This window comes from Oryctolagus cuniculus, chromosome 1 (genome assembly GCF_964237555.1).
Source record: "Oryctolagus cuniculus chromosome 1, mOryCun1.1, whole genome shotgun sequence".
In the NCBI taxonomy this organism is placed as follows: Eukaryota; Metazoa; Chordata; class Mammalia; order Lagomorpha; family Leporidae; genus Oryctolagus; species Oryctolagus cuniculus.
Window position 1 is genome coordinate 7,808,544 of NC_091432.1, and position 20,596 is coordinate 7,829,139.

Sequence of the window (20,596 nt, forward strand, 5' to 3'; positions counted from 1 at the left end):
AGACCGTTCTCCTCTTATGAGTGCCTGGCTGGGATGTTCAGAGGTAACAACCCAAGTCGTGAGCATGCGTCAAGACAGGGATCTCTGTGTGGGCACTCATTTTTCACTCTGTCAGGAAGTGTGAATTGCTTTTCTGTTAACCGCTGGACTCCTGTATAAAATAGGCATAACGGTAGCATCATAATGCTTTCATTCATGAAGCAAATCGCTCGCAGGTTGTGCTACAAGTGTTATGCTGAGTCAGTAATACTCCACCCTAACTCTCCAGTTAGAAGCCCTGGGCGACTGAACAGAATGCTGTGATTAAAAAGTCAGCTGTGATGGTTCCTTCTCTTACAGTGGGACCTGGTATGTGAATCTGAGTCACTGACTTCAGTCCTTAGATTCCTGCTTATGGCTGGAATGATGGTGGGAAACATCGTGTTTGGCCATTTAACAGACAGGTGAGTGTCTCTGGTTCACAGTTTTCTTTACTAGTGGGTGTTCTCATTAGTTTATGAGCCATTCATTCATCATGAATGTTTATTGCAAATTACCCTATGTTGGAGCCACCTGTTACCCAGGAATCTACAAATACCTCTCAAAAATCAGTGTGGTGGAGACTGTGAAAGCTTGAGTGCAGGACCCAGAAATGACATCTCCATGGGACCTGGGTGTGTTTCCATAGAGGGTTTAAGGGTGAAGTCTGAGAATACATAGTATAGCAAGATGAGAGTTAACTATGGGATTAGAGAGGTGGATGTTTCACCCCTACGACATACAGCCTGTTTGAAGACACAGATATGGAAATAAGTATTGTCAACACTGGCCAGGGTGACTGTGTGTCTTAAAGATTTATTTACTTGAGTGTGTGTGTGTGTGTGTGTGTGAGAGAGAGAGAGAGAATCTTCCACCCGCTGGCTCACTCTCCAAATAGCTGCAACACTGTTCTAGATGAAGCCAGGCGCCAGGAACTCCATTTAGGTTTCCTACATGGTGACAAGAACTCAAGTACTGTTCCATCACCCGTGGCTTCCCAGGCATATTAGAAGGAAACTGGATCATAAGTGAAGCAGCTGGGACTCAAACTGAATATTTTGAATTTTAGTTTTTTTAAAGATTTTATTGAGAGGTAGAGTTACAGACAGTGAGAGGGAGAGACAGAAAGGTCTTCCATCCATTGGTTCACTCTCTAAATGGCTGCAACTGCTGGAGCTGCACCGATCCGAAGCCAGGAGCCAGGGTCTTCCATGTGGGTGCAGGGGCCCCAGGACTTGGGTCATCTTCCACTGCTTTCCCAGGCCACAGCAGAGAGCTGGATCAGAAGTGGAGCAGCCAGGACTAGAACCAGCGCCCATATGAGATGCCGGCACCGCAGGCGGAAGATTAACCCACTGTGCCATGGCTCTGGCCCCTGGATTTTAGTTTTTGCAATTTTTTTAAGATTTATTTATTTATTTGAATGAGTTACACAGAGAGAGGAGAGGCAGAGAGAGAGAGAGAGAGAGAGAGAGAGAGAGAAAGAGAGAGAGAGAGAGAGAGAGAGAGAGAGAGAAAGTCTTCCGTCTGATGGTTCACTCCCCAGATGGCTGCAACGGCCAGAGCTGCACCTATCTGAAGCCAGGAGCCAGGAGCCAGGAGCCATGCGGGTGCAGGGGCCCATGGACTTGGGCCATCTTCTACTGCTTTCCCAGGCCATAGCAGAGAGCTGGATGGGAAGTGGAGCAGCCGGGACTAGAACCGTTGCCCATATGGGATGCCGGCGCTTCAGGCCAGGGCGTTAACCCACAGCGCCGGCCCCTGCAAAGTTTTTAAATGGAAATTTTGCAGGGAAAGATATAAGAATTGCTATTATAGCTATGGTCTTAGAAATTTGGGCTAACCTGTGCATGACAGTACCTCTTCAGAAATAGCTAACTTTGCCATATCTATGCGTGTATCCCTTGAGGGGTATGAGTGAATTAAGGTAGTCCTTACAATCTGCTGGCATCATGCCACCTGTTGTCTCAGCTGCAGTCTGATATATGTAAATCCATAAAAGTAGATGCAATTTACAGCAGAATTGAAAGTCACTGTCATTTTCAACAGCACAATAACCCCATGATCTCTGAACAGAGAATACAGGAAAGTAAATTTTGGTGAATCATAGGATGATAGCAATGGGAGATTAGAGTGGTGTTGTGGGAGATGGCAATGAACTCTATGAATCTGAGGCATCAGGATACTCTGAGGTGGCTACCTTTGCCAGGGCAGGGTATCAGAGCCCGTGGAGACTCTGCTCCCCTCCTCCACTGCTTCCTGCCAAAGGCTGCTCTCCCCTTTGGACTTGTTCCAACAGCTGGTTAACACCTGAAGTTCCAGGTGTTCAGAGACAGGCCTAACCCGAGTGTATCACCAAGGGATATTGGAAACTGACACTAAAGTGGCAACCTGGTTAAGATCCTGGGAATCAAGAAGAAGCAGGGATAAAATTCAGTCAAGCAGCTGAGGCACATGATGTGTTTTCAGATGCTTAAAAAAATGACATCTGTGACACATGTGGCAAAGAGGGATTAGAGGAAGAGGGCTATTACGTTAAGTGCAATAAGCCTAACACACAAAGACAAATATCATGTGATCTCTTTCATATGTGGGATATAAAAAAAGATGAACTCATAGAAGTTACAAGTGTGATGGTGGTTACCAGAGGTGGGGGAGAGAAAGTGGGAGGAAAATAGAGGAAAGGTTGACTAATAATTATTATGCTATGGGGGCTGGCGCTGTGGTGCAGAGGTTAAAGCCCCAGCCTGCAGCGCCACCCTCCTGTATGGATGCCAGTTCAAGTCCTGGCTGCTCCTCTTCCAGTCCAGCTCTCTGCTATGGCCTGGGAAGATGGTCCAAGTCCTTGGGCCCCTGCACCCATGTGGGAGGCCCAGAGGAAGCTGGCTCCTTCAGATCAGCTCAGCTATGGCCATTGCAATCATTTGGGGAATGAACCAGCAGAATGGAAGACCTCTCTCTCTCGCTCTACCTCTTTCTGCAACTCTTTCAAATAAATAAAGTAGTTCTTTTAAAAAAGTACTATGTTATGGCTAGAAAGGAGGAGGAAGTCCTGTTGTTTGCACCATAGGTTGATTGTAGATTATGTACTGTAGATTTCTCTATAAAAAATCTAGAAGATAGGATATTGGATGTTTTTATCATTAAGAAATGTTAAATATTTGAGGAAATATATACATTCATCTTGAATGGACATTATACATTGTATACATGTACTTTAACATCAAATAGTATTTCAGAAATAGGTACTACTTTTATAAATCTGCTTTTTTTTAAATTAAGAAATTAATTTCTGCATTTGAGGAAAAATGGGTGAATTAGAGGTAATTTTGTTAAATGAAGACAGAAAAAGACAAATAATGCATGTTTTCTCTCACATGTGGAAGTTAAGACTAGTCAATCCAAACTTAGAATAGCGATTACCAGAGGTTGGGAAGGGTGAAGGGAGGGAGGCAGGGGAACACAGGGTAATGGATATCACAACACTCTGGTAGAAGAAACAGGTCCCACTGTTCCACAGTGCAGCTGGGTGGCTTTAATTCACATATGCATTGTCTATTGCACAAAGAATTGGGAGGGAGGTAGTCTCCAAACATAAAGAAAAGGTAAGGAAATATAAATGCTTAGTGCCTGATTATATCAATTTACCCTGTATACCTGTGTTGCAGTATTGCATAGTGCCCCGTGGAAATTGAGAAATATTAAATGCTAATCAAAACTTCTTTAAATAAAAAGATTACATACCATATCATTCCACTACATCCCTAAGTTTGTATTTATGAAATGCTTGACATTTGTATACCTTATATTAAAAAAGGAAAAGAGAAAATAATGCATGGATTTAAAAATTTTTAATACCAAAATATTTTTTTCTTTTAATTCCATTTTTAATGAATTTTTGATGTACATTTGTATGAATACAATTTACTTTTACATGGTAAGCTTCCGTTTTGCCATCCTGATAAATTAACTTATTAGAATTATTAGTGTTATTGTGAATTCCTTAATGTCTTCTATTATACAATCATGTCTTCAAGTACACATAGTTTTGGATATTGTTTTCTGGATATTTGTCTTTTTTTTAAAAAAAAAAAAAAACTAGGACCTTTGCTAAAATGTGAGATGATCATAGGATTTTTATCCATTCTGTTGATGTAATGTATTATGCTTATTGATTTTGGAATATTGAGCCATCTCTGCTTGCCAGGGGTACATTCCACTTGATCTTGATGTGTGATTTTTTTCTGTTTTATTGGATTCATTTTGCTAGTATTTTGTTCAGAATTTTTGTATCTATGGTCATCAGAGGTATAGATCCCTAATTTTTTTTTGGTGGCCTTATCTGTGTTGGGGATCAAAGCAATGTTCACTTTATGCAATGAGTTTGAAAGTGTTCTCTCCCTTTTAATTCTTTGGAATAATTTGAGAGGAACTGGTGTTAGTTCTAAATCAGAGGTTTGTTAATTTTCAGCAGTGAAGCCATCTGGTCCTGAGCTTTCCTTTGTTGGTAGACTTTTTATTACTGATTCAACTTCATTATTCATTCTGAGTTGATTTGGTTCTCTATGTCTTCAAGTTTTATAATTTATGTGTATCTGGATATTTATGCTTTTCTTCTAGGTTTTCCAATTTGTTTGTGTAAAGTTGTTCATAGTAGTCCTTGATTATTGTCTGTATTTCTGTGGAATCAGTTGTGATACCTCCATTTTCATCTATGGTTTTATTTACTGGTGTTTTTTTTTTTCTACTTAACCTAGCTAAAGGTTTGTCTATCTATCTATTCAAAGAACCAACACTTCATTGATTGATATTTTGTGTTTTCTTAGTTCACACTTCATTCATCTACTCTGATCTTTATTACTTTTATTTACTTTTACTGATGTTGGGGTTGGTTTTTTTGTTTTTCTAAGTATTTTAAGTCCATTTCTAGGCTGTTTTTTTGAGATCTTTCTTTTTTTTTATTGCAAACAGTTATTGAGATCTAAATTTCTGCTTTAGTGCCCCTGCTGTATCCTGTCAGTTTTGATACATTGTATTTAAATTTTCACTGGTTTCAAGGAATTTTTAAATGTTTGATTTCTTAAATGATACTTTGTTCATTCAGAATCATATTGTTTGGTTTCTGTGTATTCATATAATTTTTAGTGTTTTTTCGTTGTTGATTTCTACTTTTATTACATTATGGTCATAAAAGATATATCATATATTTTCTAATTTTTGAATTAGTTAAGATTTTTTTTTGTGGACTAATATGTGGTCTATCCTAGAGAATTCTTCAGAGCCAGATGAAAAGAATGTTTTTCCTGTAGCTATTGAAAGGAATGTTCTGTCAGCTTTAGGTCTATTGGTCTAAAGTGTAGTTCATCTCTGAGGTTTCTTTGTTGGTATCATTTGTCCCTTAATGGAAATAGGGTGTTGCAGTCCCTCACTACTGTTGTATTAGAATTTATCTCTTCCTTTAGATATAGTAATGTTAGTTTTACAAAGCTGCTCTGGCATTGGGTGCATATATATTCACTGTTATTACATATTCTTGTTTATTTGCTCTCTTGGTCATTATAAAGTTATATTCTCTGTCTCTTTTTATAGTTTTTGTTTCAAAGTCTATTTTTTCTCATGCTAGTATAGCTACTCCTATTCACTTTTGACAACTGCATATCATTCAAAACAGTTAAATGACTACAGAAAAATATAAAAAGTAGGCAAAAGTGTTTTTAAATGAAAAAGTGGAGAGTAATAAACACAATGTTTCATTTTCAAGTGTTGCGTTCTCTCTCTCTCTCTCTCTCTCTCTCTCTCTTTTGGACAAGTAGAGTTATAGACAGAGAGAGACAGAGAGAAAGGTTTTCCTTCCATTGGTTCACTCCCCAAATGGCCGCCACAGTTGGCGCTGTGCCGATCTTAAGCGAGGAGCCAGGTGCTTCCTCCTGATCTCCCATGCGGGTGCAGGGCCCAAGCACTTGGGCCATCCTCAACTGCCCTCCCGGGCCACAGCAGAGAGCTGGACTGGAAGAAGAGCAACTGGGACTAGAACCTGGCGTCCATATGGGATGCCAGTGGCACAGGCGGAGGATTAACCAAGTGAGCCACGGCACCGGCCCCATCGTTCTTTTTCTCTTAAAATTTGTTTACCTCTTTAATGAGGTGTAATTGACAAAGAAAATTCGGATATATTTATGCTGTGCAATGTAATTTTTTGCAAGAATGTGGAGAAGGAGAACTATTATACGCTGTTGGTGAGAATATAATAGCCACTGTGAAAAACACTACAGAGATTCCTTAAAAGTTAGATACAGAAAATGATTCAGCAATCCCACTATTGAACATCTGTTATATATCTGTATGTATATGAGAAAAAAATATATGTATATAAACAAATATATAAGCCCAAAAGATATGAAAATACCAAACCAAAGAGATAGCTGTCCTACCATGTTCACTACAGCACTGTTCACAATAGCCAAGGTGTGGAATCAACAATGATGTCCATCATCAGATGAATGGATAAAGAAAACATTCAATATACACACAATGGAATATTATTCAACCATAAAGAGATTCAAACTCTGTCATTTGTAGCAAATTGGATGGAACTGGAACACATAATGTTAAGTGAGATAAGCCAGACACAGGAACACTAATGCTACATGTACAGGTACCATGTCAGAGTTTGATGGACAGAGTAACTTACTAGTGTTACACAACCTATTGTGGCGACTATAGTTCACAAAAACCTGTTATATACTTTCCTGAGCAAACAGAAGACAGCAGCTCCAAGGCTCCGATCATAAGGCCATGTCAAAGAAGGGGGAATGTTGTTTACCTGCATTGAAGTGTTGCACTGTAGCCCCCGAATACGTACAATTGTTGTTAAAACTATAAAGAAGACTGTCCTTTCACTTTTAGAATTTGTGTCTTTACCGAATTTCTTGTAGGGAGAATATTGTTTGTGCATGTCCATTGCCATTTAAAGTTATTGTTGTTAAGCAATGACTTAGACTTGACAAGTTTAAAATTTGCTTCTATTTATCTTGGACATCCTTTTGTCTTTCTGCAGTGGATTTTATTCTTCCACGTTTTCCTCATGGTAGTTACCTTTCTTTGTTTCTGTCTGTAGGGATCCCTTAAGCATCATTTGTCGATCTGATCTATTGGAGATGAATTCCTTCAATTTTTGTTTGCCTCGGAAAATCCTTACTTTTCCTGTTTTTATGAAAGAAACGGTTGTGAGCAAATTATTCTGAGTTGGCAGTTATTTTCTTTTAGTACTTGAAGTATATTACTCCATTCTCTACCAGCTTGGAAGATTTCTATTGAAAATCTGCTGTTATTCTGATGGAATTTGGTGACTTGACACTTTTGCAGATTTTACGATTTGCTCCTAGTGTTGTACATTTATGAGTTTGACTATGATACGTGGTGATGAATATCTTTGCTGGTCATGTCTATCTGGGGTCTTCTAGGGTTCCTTTACTTGGATGTCCATATCTTTCTCTGGATTGGGAAAGTTTTCAGCTTTCATTTCATTTCATAGATTTTCTATGCAATCACTTCTCCTTCTTTCTTGGAGATTTCCACAATTTAAATATTTGTTCATTTAATGAGATCCCAAATGCCTCAGCTGCTGTATTCATTCTTTTTTTCCTTTTCTTTTTGTCTGACTGGGATATTTTAAGCGACCTGTCTTCAAGTTCAGATAGTCTTTCTGCTGACCAATCAAATCCATTGTTGAGGCTTTCAACTATAATTTTTACTCGACTTATTGAGTTCTTTACTTCCAAGCATTTTGTTTGGTTCCTCTTCAAGATCTCTATCACCTTGCTGAATTTCTTATTCATATAACGTATTGTTTATCTTATTTTGTTGTCTGCATTCTATTGCATTTCTTTGGGCATCCCTTATAAACATTCTTTTGGATTCTTTACCAGGCATCTTATCAATCTATTTTTTCTTTGGATATTGTTGCCAGAAAGTTACTATATTCCTTTGGAGGCATCATGTTCCCTTGTTTTTTCATTTTACTTGTGACCCTATGTTAAGATTTGTGCATCTAGTGAAGCAGTTATCTCCACATTTTTATAGAGTAGCATTCATGGTGATTTATATTCCGTTGAAGATGTGACTCCGAGGTGTCAGTTTGAAAGGCAATATTAGCTTTGGTTCTTCTTGTACACTCTAGTGTATCTTTTCTGTACTTTTGTCAGCTGTAAGTGGTACCTGTTGTGGTAGAATCATAGTGACATGATGTCACTGGGGGTCACACAAAGCTATAGGTCCTGTAGTGACCCAGACTTGTGTGGTACACACAGAAGTGGGGAGAGGAGTGTCCACTGTGGGGTCATCTCAGTAGTGGAAGTGGAAGCACATGGGTCAGGTAGATATTAATCCTGGAACCTCTGGGGTATGCTCTTCAATCAGAGGGGTTCATCTAGACTAGTAGCCCAAGTGGGTAGCACCCATCCTCAATTCCAGGGGCAAGGTGGGCACAGAAGCAGTTTTGGGGGGGATGGAGAAACCATAAGGAACACTCTCACATTCTCAGTCCCAGTGATGGTACAGACCCAAAAGCATTGTTGGCAGTACTCTCTTTCCACCCACTCTCAGTCTCTCAGGGTGCCTACTTTCAGTCTCCAACAGAGGTTGCAGAGATTTTCCAGCCAAGTGATAAGGGGGTAGGGGAGATTGCATATCTCTCTTTGGGTACTTGCTCTTAGTTCTTGGAAAGAGCTGGTCAGGAGAAAGAGGTGGGTGAGGGCACTAGTGCTCTGAATGTCCCTAGCATATGGACCCATTTGTGGCTTGTTGTGCAGAGGGTCAGGTACTGCAGAGCTTGCTCTTATTTCCAGCAGAGATTTCATCTCACAGGGAGCCATACGTGAGAGACAATGATGTTACCTGGAAGGGAGCAGGCCTTTGGTCTCAGAGGACAAATGCCCTTGACCCTGCATCCCCAGAGTAGTACTTTCTTCCCAAGCCAAGCCTCCTAACCCCTGCAGTGCAGGACCCTGTTCTGGTTTGGGTGTTGGAGTCACAGGCAGTCTGCTGTGGATCCAGGGTCTGTAACCTCATCAGCTAATATGGGAGGATGCCTGGGGGTTGAGGCCAGGACAGACAGAAGCTTCTGGCCCCCAGGACAATAGAGAGGTAGATAAGACCTCCTTTCTCAGGAGAGCACCCATCAACTGCAGCCTGGCTCTGAAATTTGGAGGAGACAGTGCGACTCTCCAAAGTAAAGCAATTGCGCTGATTCCAGGTAGCTCTGACAACACAGCTGCAGGCCCATGACTACTGCAGGACTCTTTTAGCTAGGTTTGCTGTTTTGATGGGCTCTGTTGGGATTTGCCTGTCATCCTGTCACCTGCATCAAGGAGTCCCCTGGGCTAGGGATTTCCTCCTCTTTCTATGCAGGCACCCCAGGTTTCCATATTTGTTGTGCTCCAGTATCTCCTTTGCTGGGTTTGGATACTCACCTCAAAACACAGCTCTCTACCTGTCACTTTGTTCTTCTTTGTGTAGGAGAAAGTGAGTGTAGGGCACTGATGCTCGACTATCTTGGCTTCAAAAACCCTTACGTTTTGTACAACAAAGATTTATCTTCTTTTGGCTATAAAGCACAGACAATTCGATGACTATACTCCTCATTTCATGAGTTAGTGTCCTAAATAATGTGGATGTGAAATCCCTTTGTGAATGCATATATATATCTGCTTCCATTTTCCTTCACTTCCTGATATTCTTTCCTACCTTCCAATACAGGGATCATCATAATGTATTAACAAAGAGGAGTCTTCAAAAAATGCCAAGGGAAATGTACACTATGAAAAAAACTGTGCATGCATTTAAAATTATTTTGCACCACAGTTAATCTTATGTTTGAATTCCATCTTTCTATGAACCTTAAAAATGTCCTCCTACACATTGTTGAGTTAATATATATGTTTTTAGAATGAATGACATTGTTTGGTTTGTATATATCTTAGTTTACGTATTATGCAAATGTATTATCTCAATATTTTTCTTTTATACGTTCACCACCATGGTTTTGAGCCACATACACATTGTTGTATATACTTTTAGGACATTTTTCTATTGTTTGCATAATGGTTCACAGTGGAGATCAACAACAATGTCTCTAATACCATTTTAGGGATGGATAATCATATGCCATCAAAGGCTTACCACTATGAATATCACTGGATGAAATAATTTTTATGTGGCCTTTTCTCATACATGGTAAATCTTTATATATTGCTGCTTTTTATTATGGCTGTCCTGACTTCCAATCATTGCCACCTCATCATTTCACTAATCAAAGCCCTTCTTTACATAGATTCTTACTCTATACTTAACTGAAACACAAATTTTCAAACGAGGCATGTGTTGTATAAATGCTCAGAACAGAAAGATTTCATAGCCCTATTATGAGAAAGTGCTCAGACAGCAGAAAAGATAGGAGAGCGAATGCCCCACCTCAATGTTTGCCCATCATGATGATTACGAGTCACACTAGAATCAACACAGGCCCTTTTGTCCAAGTCATCTGCATGAAACCTCGCTGTCCCAGAGATCCTTGAAAGAGAGAATTTGTCCCTCCCTTTTAAAAAAATTTCCCCCTTTTTTCTGTTTTCTTTTTTTCCCCTCCCATACCCATCTTACCTAATCCTTTCTTCTTCAAACTATCTTTAAACTTACCTGTCTGGGCAATGGACCCTGTGCATGTTGATCTGGAGGAAACACATTACCCAAAGCCTACAACCTGTGACTCAGCAGAGAGAGGTTCTTGTGAAACCCACCAGTGACTGGTGTACTGCTCCAAGGATATTTTTTTCACAGAAGTTTAGTCATGGCCTGCATGATGCAAGAGTCCCAAGTGCAGATTTAGATTCTGCATTAATTAACCAAGGATGCCACAACAAACTACCATACTGGGCAGCTTACACAACAGAAATTGACTTCCTTGTAGCTGGGAAGGCAGTGGAGTTCAGGATCAAAGTCCTGGCCAATTCGATTCTCGCTGGGAGCTCTCTTTTTGGCTTGTAGCAGGTGCCTTCTCCCTGTGTCTTCACAAGGAGATGAGTAATGGAGTGCAAGCGAGCTCTCTGGAGTCTCTTCCTATATAGGCGCTAATTCCACATGAAGGACACCCTGTGTCCTAATTATCTGGCAAAGAACCCATCTCCAAGCATCATTTCATTGGTAGTTAGGGTTCAACATATGAATATGGGAGAACACCAGTACCCTTGGATTCTAGATACTACACAGGCTTTCTACTACGCTAAATACATAATATTAACACAAAGGACATTTGTGATAGGTTAAATGTTTCTAAATTGCAACTCATTTTACATGGCTTCAACTGGGGTCGAAGATCTACTGGTGAGAGATTGGAAAAGAATCTTTAATACATGGAGTAGTTATTTACATACTAGATGGTTACTTTTGAGGTCTACTATTGATTAATTGTGGATGGATGCTTGAACATTTTAAGGTCTACTATTGATTAATTGTGGATGGATGCTTGAACATTTTAAGTAAAAAGTTTTACTGTTAAAAAATCCCTTAAATTAAAAAGAATGTGCTTTGTTTTTGATCATTTTTACAAGCTGTCATTATTCCCATTCTCTACTCTGTCCCCATTTCTCAGGTTTGGGAGGAAGTTAATACTCAGATGGTGTCTCCTCCAGCTGGCCATCGCTGACACCTGTGCAGCTTTTGCTCCTACCTTCCTCGTTTACTGCTTACTGCGCTTCCTGGCTGGAATGTCTACTGGGACCATCATGGCAAATGTTTCTATGCTCAGTAAATGAACACTTTGAATCTTGGGCATTTTTCAAAGCCTTGCAACTGAACCTTTGTTTGAAGTCAAAATCCTCCTGTTTGTGTTCTCTTCCAGTTATAGAGTGGACATTGCCCCGGTTCCAAGCCATGGGAATGACACTTATGAGTTCTAGTGGCTGTATTGGACAGATAATCCTGGCAGGCCTAGCTTTTGCTATTCGTGAATGGCACATACTCCAGCTGGTGATTTCTGTGCCATTTTTTGTCTTTTGTCTGTCCTCAAGGTATAAACTTTCTCTCTTCCTCTGTCTTAAAGGTCCTTGAGATGCAAGGCACACAACATCAGGAAACATGGGCTCTACTGGGTATTTGGGCAAGGCTTTATCAAACACTTGCTCTACTAATCTGTGTAGCAGCAAAATAAGATTGTCAGATAACATCAAGACCACAAAATTAAATTAGAATTTCAAATCAATAAGAAATATTTTTTTTTTGACAGGCAGAGTAGACAGTGAGAGAGAGACAGAGAGAAAGATCTTCCTTTGCCGTTGGTTCACCCTCCAATGGCCGCCACAGCTGGCGCACCGCGCTGATCCGATGGCAGGAGCCAGGTGCTTCTCCTGGTCTCCCATGGTGTGCAGGGCCCAAGCACTTGGGCCATCCTCCACTGCACTCCCTGGCCACAGCAGAGAGCTGGCCTGGAAGAGGGGCAACCGGGACAGAATCCGGCGCCCCGACCAGGACTAGAACCTGGTGTGCCGGCGCCGCAGGCGGAGGATTAGCCTAGTGAGCCGTGGTGCTGGCCTAAGAAATTTTTTTTACTTGAAAAGTGGGGGACCTCCCAGCCACTGATTCAATCCCCAAATTCCACAACAACCAGGGCTGCATATGGTTGGATCCAGGACCCAAGAGTCAGGAAATCATTCCAGATCTACAATGTGAGTGTTGGGGGGCAAACTACTTGTGACATCACCTGCGGCCTCTCAGGATGTTCCTTAACAGGAAGCTGGACACAGAGTCCGAGCCGGGCACTCCAGTGTCACAACCAGCATCTTGGTGGCTAGGCCAAACACCTGCCCCAACAACAAATATGTCCTGTGTAATAATCCCCATATTGCACAAGCCCTGGATACATTGACTGTCCTTCGTTTTGTATGTCAAACTTCTATTTATTGGGGAGTTCTATTTTTTTTTGCTTATTGCATAAAATATACTATGTCCCATCAAATTCAGATTTTGAATGGAAACAAGTTTGGTAGAAATGAAGCCAAAATATTGCATGAGACACATTAAAGAATTATTCATTGTACACCTGTATTAAAATTTAAAAAGGCACGCCACATTTTTTGTTTGCTGGAACCAGCAGTCTTCCTGAATAAGAGAGGAGCAATGTGACTCCTGGTCTGTGTTCCCTGCAATGAAGGCATACCCCATGGTGAGATCATCCTCATATTTTCCTAGTAATTGTGCAAGAAATTGCAAGATTGCATTTCCTGCATGAACAAGTAATGGGTAGTAGATAGGAGAGGAAAGGCATCTCGGGTTAAAGGTCAGGTGAAAATAAGCAAATGCGAATTGGCTGTGTGTTTCTCTTCTTTGATCAGGTGGCTTGCAGAGTCTGCTCGGTGGCTGATTGTTGCCAACAAATCCCAGGAGGCCCTGAAGGAACTCAAGAAAGCTGCACACAAGAATGGAGTGAAGAACGTGGGAGACACCCTAACTATGGAGGTGAACAGGGAAGGCAGCTGGTTACGGGATGCAGGAAAAGCATAATGTGATGTCTGCACTGGTCAGCGTCCATCAGTTGAGTAAAGGGTGGAAGCACAGGTCTGATATGGATCTATCTCACTTCACTGTCCTGGATCTAGAGGGTGTCAGCATTCGTTGTTTCACTGTCGGATAGACAATTGTTGAAATGATTAGGTGCGGATTTTCTATTCAACAGAGGTAGGAAGCACTTATTATCAGTAATTGTAGGGATTGTGCATTGATCTCATTCTACCTTAGGAAAAATAACAGAAACAAACCCATGCTTTCCTGTTTAATATCCCTTGGGCCTTCTTTCAGGGCAGTGGGGCACTTCGGAGGGTTGGTGATCCTGCAGAATGGAGCATGAGGAGAATGGAGCATGACTGATTCGTCTGGCTAGTCACACCGCGTGTCACTCAGTGGGTATTTGCTGAGTGTGTGGCTGGGCCAGGTTCTGCTCCACGCTGGCAATGTGGCAGCAGCCACGACAGCTCAAATCTGTGTTCTGTGGTGTTTCCATTATACTTCTTACATGTTTCAAAGGCATGGCTGAGTGGAAATACCTCAGATAAGTCTTCTATTTTCCATCCCTAGTATGGGAAGCAAAAATTACTATGGGTCTTATTAAAGCCCAGTTATCATGTAGCACACATATACAAACTATGCACTGAAAATTTACATTGTGTTAGGCGGGGTGCTTTATCATGAATAACAGTATAAATCAGAGTTCCAGGTTTCAAGGAACTTTCATAGTAAGAGGAGAGAATACAATGAATAGATTTTTAAATAACCTTTTTTTATGATCAAAATTAGTTAAAATTATATTTTGTCTTGTAACAAGCTTTTGTTTTCTTTCTTTCTTTTTTTTTTTTTTGACAGGCAGAGTTAGATAGTGTCAGAGGGAGAGAGACAGAGAGAAAAGTCTTCCTTCTGTTGGTTCACGCCCAAATGGCTGCTACGGCCGGCGCACTGCGCCGATCCGAAGCCAGGAGCCAGGTGCTTCTCCTGGTCTCCCATGTGGGTGCAGGGCCCAAGCACTTGGGTCATCCTCCACTGCCTTCCCAGGCCACAGCAGAGAGCTGGACTGGAAGAGGAGCAACCGGGACAGAAGCTGGCGCCCCAAGCGAGACTAGAGCCCGGGGTGCCAGTGCTGCAGGTGGAGGATTAGCAAAGTGAGCTGTGGCGTCGCCTGTAACAAGCTTTTAAGTGTACAATACCATATTGTTCAATATAGGCACAGTCCAGCACAGGAGATCTCTGGAGTGTGTCTGACCCCACATCACTGAAACTCTAATCATTGAACAACTGTTTCCCATTGGCTCCTTCCTCTAGTTCCCTGCAGTCACCATCACACTCCGTGGTTCTCTGAGTTTCCCTCTTTCAGAGGCCTTAATATAAAGGAAACGGAGCACTATTGGTACTTCTGTGACAGCTTATTTCACTTAACATAATATCCTCAAAGTTCACCCATGTCGTAACACAGGGCAAGGGTTTTTTCTTTTTCTGTCTGATTAATAGCCTATTGTATGTTTATACCACATTTACTTTACCACTCAATGGACATTTACAATTTTTTCCAACTTATGGCTATTGTGAACAGTGTTGCAATAAGCATGAGTATGTAAATATCTCTTAGAGATCCTGTTTTCAATTTTTTTGGCTACTTCTCCAGTAGTGGGGTTGCTGGATTTTATGCTAGCTCTATGTTCATGTGATTTTTTGTTTGTTTCTAATGGTAAGGAAATAGGGGGCAGGGAGGGCAATGCAGACAATCTATCACCAATTAAGTGGAATAAGAGAGGACTGGATCACAGTAGAGGAGGAGTAAAATATGTATTTTTACAAATCTTCTCAATGGCAAATCTGATGGGAGTTCTTAAGCTTTCAGAAGAAGGCAGGGACTCTAGAAGATTTCAAATAAGAAGGAACAAAGTGCTCCTGAGAATTTAGATTCCACTGAAGATGGCAGGAAGAAAGAAATGAAGGTTTCCCAGCGACAGAGCCATTGCACAGAGACAGTGGCACTGAGGGACCCTGGGTTGATCAGGGAGCATTGCCACAGGCTTTTTTGGAAAAAAGAAATGAACTTGAAATTAAGGTTGAGCTCTATGGAACGACTAGGTAGTGTTAATGTCTGCATAATTTATATGAAAATCTTTTGCATCAATTAAGTTCTCAGGAATGATCTTTCATTCTGAGCCCCATCCTGCGTTTGGCTTACTCTAGAGAATGAAGGCTGAACTCATTCAGGGACCAGGCAGACAGCAACATTAAGTGTGGCAGACTGGAGTCAAGAAAACAACAATGTATTATCAAGGGTGAATGGTAACTGACAGTCCCCTCACTGCCCAGAGGAAGAAAGAGAACACTGACACTGCACAGGAAATGCAGAGGAAATTTGGTTTAGAACATGGAGTCTGTGCTTGAGCAGGCATCCAGTGTGCCTGAATTTGATGGTTTTAAAACAATCTTGTAAAGACAATTCAGAAATGTGTGAGCTTATTCCTATTCTAATGACCATCTCCTGGACTGCTGGACATCTGCTCTAGATGTCCTAAAGCTGACACACTGTGCTGATTGCCCTGGTCTTAGGGAGTGTCACATATACCTCCTATGCCAGAATCTCTCATAGCTGAGGGATGGACCAACTGCTCAGAAGGAGTGACACCCAATTTTGATTATTTCTAGTGCGATGAAACCTGGAATTGAGGTTACACCATTAAATACTTAGCATCGATGGATTTGCTAACACTTCATGACTGGACTTACTCACCTCACAGGTTTCCCCCCAGCCACAGAGCCTGCCCTACTTGCTATAGGATGTAGCCCACAGGGTAGACCTGAGTGCTGCTTTTTCTGAAGGCATTCTGGACACTGCAGCATGCCCTTGGCATCCTCTCCCACTCACCAAGCACTGTGGTCCTGCAGGTGCACCTGGGGGTGAGTGGAGCCAGCTAAGAGTGCTGATCTTTCAGAATTTCTTCCTGGAAACCTGAACATTAGGAAGAAAGTGCCTGCAGCCCTTTGCCCCCAGCTTCACTGTTCTTCAAGCAACTTCTGTTCAGTGCAGTTTCCTTCCAATCATCCCCTGACAGGTGCTCTCTTCCACCTTCAAAGAAGTATCTTCCTCATCTTTTATTTAACAAAGCATTCTCCTCCTGGTTCAGCATATTCCATTGGTTCTCAATTTTTGAGAACCAATGCAATTATGGTCTTTAACTTCTCTTTTTTTAACTTTTAGTTAGTAAATATAATTTTCCAAAGTACAGTTTATGGATTACAATGGGTCCCCCCCCATAACTTCCCTCCCACTCGCACCCCTCCCATCTCCCACTCCGTCTCCCATTCCATTCACATCAAGATTCATTTTCAATTATCTTTATATACAGAAGATCGATTTAGTATATATTAAGTAAAGATTTCATTAGTTTGCACCCACACAGAAATACAAAGTGTAAAATACTGTTTCAGTACTAGTTATAGCATTACTTCACATTGGCCAACACATTAAGGACAGATCCCATATGAGAAGTAAGTACACAGTGACTCCTGTTGTTGACTTAACAATTTGGTACTCTTGTTTATGGCGTCAGTAATCTCCCTAGGCTCTAGTCATGAGTTGCCAAGGCTATGGAAGCCTTTTGAGTTCATCGACTTCAATCTTATTCCGACAGGGTCATAGTCAAGGTGGAAGTTCTCTCCTCCCTTCAGGGAAAGATACCTCCATCTTTGATGGCCCCATTCTTTCCACTGGGATCTCACTCGCAGAGATCTTTCATTTAGGTCCTCTTTTTTTTTTGCCAGAGTGTCTTGGCTTTCCATGTCTGAAATACTCTCATGGGATCTTCAGCCATATCCAAATGCCTTAAGGGCTGATTCTGAGGCCAGAGTGCTATTTAGGACATCTGCCATTCTATGAGTCTGCTGTGTATCCCATTTCCCATGTTGGATCGTTCTCTCCCTTTTTGATTCTATCAGTTAGTATTAGCAGACACTAGACTTGTTTGTGTGATCCCTTTGACTCTTAGACCTATCAGTGTGATCAATTTTGAACTGAAATTGATCACTTAGATTAATGAGATGGCATTGGTACATGCCACCTTGATGGCATTGTATTGGAATTCCCTGGTATGTTTCTAACTCTACCATTTGGGGCAAGTCAGCTTGAGCATGTCCCAAATTGTACATCTCTTCCCTCTCTTATTCCCACTCTTATATTTAACAGGGATCATTTTTCAGTTAAAATTTCAACACCTAAGAATAATTGTGTGTTAATTAGTGAGTTCAACCAATAGTACTAGAACAAAAAATACTAAAAGGGATAAAGTATTACATTGTACATCAACAACTTGTCTCTAATCTCTATGTATTCCAAACTCTGCTGCTCTCTTTTCACCTCTGCTCTCTCCAATTTTGCGCTTCCATCCATCGTGACTTATCCAGCCGTTTTCAGTCTTCAACTCTATTCCCCTGGCTGTGTCAACCATAAAAGACACTCAAAAGACTGGTGCTCCACAGCAACCCAGTCTGAGATACATTCTCCTTATACTTCCTTAGTGCATCCCCTAATTGCAAGGGGCATTTGCCAGTCAAGCCATAAGTGTGTTTGAGACTCGATCCCTAACAAGTCTATGATGACACCTTCTGTGATTATGAGTGATGTGTTAACTGTACAAGATCCACACAACTTTCTCTATTGAATCATCTTAAGACTTCTTTTTTTAACTTTTATTTAATGAATATAAATTTGCAAAGTAAAGAATATTGATTACAATGACTTCCCCCCCATAACGACCCTCCAACCTGCAACCCTCCCCTTATCCACTCCGTCTCCCCTTCCATTCATGTCAAGATTCATTTTTGATTCTCTTTATATACAGAAGATCAGTTTAGCATACATTCAGTAAAGATTTCAACAGTTTGCTCCCACACAGAAACATAAAGTGAAAAATACTGTTTGAGTACTAGTTATAGCATTTAAGACTTCTATTATATTCATCAAATCCAGAGTTTGAAACTAAATTGCATTAATACATTTTTCTGAATATAAAAATAATTGCAATAAAAAAATAAATGTCCTCTTTCTATCTCTGCTGTCATTAACAAAGACTTTCCTGAAGCTCTTCGGATGAATATGTCTTATTCCTGCATTAGTCCTGGAATTTCAGATATTTCGGCTTCTAAGTACATTCTACCCTCCATTGCCTCTTTCTACTCTCATTCTCAATGTTTTCCTTCCTTCTTCCCTCCATCACATAACTTGTTTCATATATACTTGGTGACAGAGAGAGTAAAAAAAAAGTCAGCAGTTTCTGTGTTCAGAAATGTCAGTCCCTGGGGCTGGCGCTGTGGCATAGTGGATTAAGCTGCCGCCTGCAGCAGGTTTGAGTCCTCGCTGCTCCACTTCTGATGCAACTCCCCGTGAATGTGCCTGAGAAAGCAGAGGAAGATGGCCAAGTGCATACGAGACCCAGAAGAAGCTCCTGGCTCCTGGCTTTGTCCTGGCTCAGCCCTGGCTGTTGCAGCCATTTGGGGAGTGAACAGATTGATGGAAGACCTCCCTCTGTCTCTCTGCCTCTGCCTCTCCCTCTCTGTAATTCCACTTTGAAACAAGTAATTAAGTCTTAAAAATAAGAAAGATGAGTCACTGGGCAGGGGGGAGCATTTGGCACGGATGTTCAGCCACCTGATTGAATGCTTGCGTCTTCTTTTGGAGTACCTGTGTTCAAGCTCCAGCCAGTCTGCTTCCAATAAAGTTCCATGGAGGCAGTAGGTTATGGCTCCACCCAGGTAGGAGATCCAGATTAAGTTCCAGTCTCCTGGCTCTGGTCTGGCCCAGCCCTGGCTATTGCGGGCATTTGGGCATTAAACTAGCAGATGGAAGCTCCCTCTGCCTTTCAAATAAAATGAAAATACATTTTTAAGAAGGTCAATCAGTCTCCATAAATAAATGAGCTTGATAAATCCTCTGTGAAGTGAACTGAGGTGAGCTGTGAAGAACGGGGGTGAGACACACCTGAAATACGTGGATGGAGGCGCTAATGCAGCTGGGAGGCAGTTACATCTGAAATGGATCTTAGAGGTTAAGGTGGCAACAGGTTTACAGGGCAAGTGTATGATTAAATTTGCAGTCAGAATAATCCAAATGACTGCAGGAGGCAAATCAGAGGGTGGTCTGGTACCTGTTTAATATCCAACAACCTAGGAGGAACAATGACCAAACAGGTTCCGGATTTAGCAGCAATTGTCAAATTCCATGATATGAATAATTTTACACTAGTTTATGACAAACTTGATAGCTTATATAATAGCAACAACATGTCCTTTGCTGTCCCAAGTTTAAGGTCATCTTATAGATCACTTTACAAAAATTATTTATTTTCATTTTATTTGAAAGAGAGACATAGAGTGAGAGACAGAGACTGAGAGATATCTTCCTTCCAGCGGTTCACTCCCCAAATGTCCACAACAGCTGGGGTTGGACCAAGCTAAAATCAGGAGCCCAGAAATCAGTCCATGTCTCTCAATGGGTGGCAGGGATCTAATGCATTAGCATCCAATGCACAGTTAGCAGGAAGCTGAAATTGGAGGAGGAGTCTGGACTCAAGTCCAGGCACCGTTATGGGATGAGAACATCTCAAGTGGTGTCTCAACTGTATGCCAACCACCCAGCCTTCGATCCCATTCTTACATCAGTTGCACCAATGGCCTACAGTCAGGACTTACGTGTTGTATGTCGAGGTTACCACCATGACTCCCCTCTAACAAAAGTGTAAACCCAAAATTATGCTACTGAGGCTGGAGCTGTGAACAAAGACACTCATGAAAAAAAGAAAAACCTTACCTAAAGACATTCTTGGTAGTGTAAGATTCCACATCTATTTTAACTTATCCTTTCTCTGAATTCCCTTCATCGTAGAACTTTTTTCATCTGGCTTTATGATATTCTTTCATTTGTAGAGGTGGGATGATGATAAAACTAATGGTATTTGAAGAGTTAATAAATTACCAGGTACCTGGGGTGTGATAAATATCATTGGATAAGCACATT

The 20,596-nt window shown here is 41.2% G+C and overlaps 1 protein-coding gene across 2 annotated transcripts in view; it reads left to right on the forward strand.

The window, feature by feature from the left end:
* Nucleotides 1–20,596, forward strand: part of LOC100337844 (organic anion transporter 7) — a 32,491-nt gene that overhangs the window by 3,300 nt on the left and 8,595 nt on the right. The window contains exons 2-5 of one of the 2 annotated variants that reach the window (XM_008274342.4): nt 340–443; nt 11,663–11,817; nt 11,912–12,080; nt 13,401–13,524. In XM_008274342.4, coding sequence (XP_008272564.2) covers nt 340–443; nt 11,663–11,817; nt 11,912–12,080; nt 13,401–13,524 — 552 coding nt within the window. The remainder of the gene's footprint in view (nt 1–339; nt 444–11,662; nt 11,818–11,911; nt 12,081–13,400; nt 13,525–20,596) is intronic. The other variant, XM_008274343.4, reaches the window with a different exon arrangement.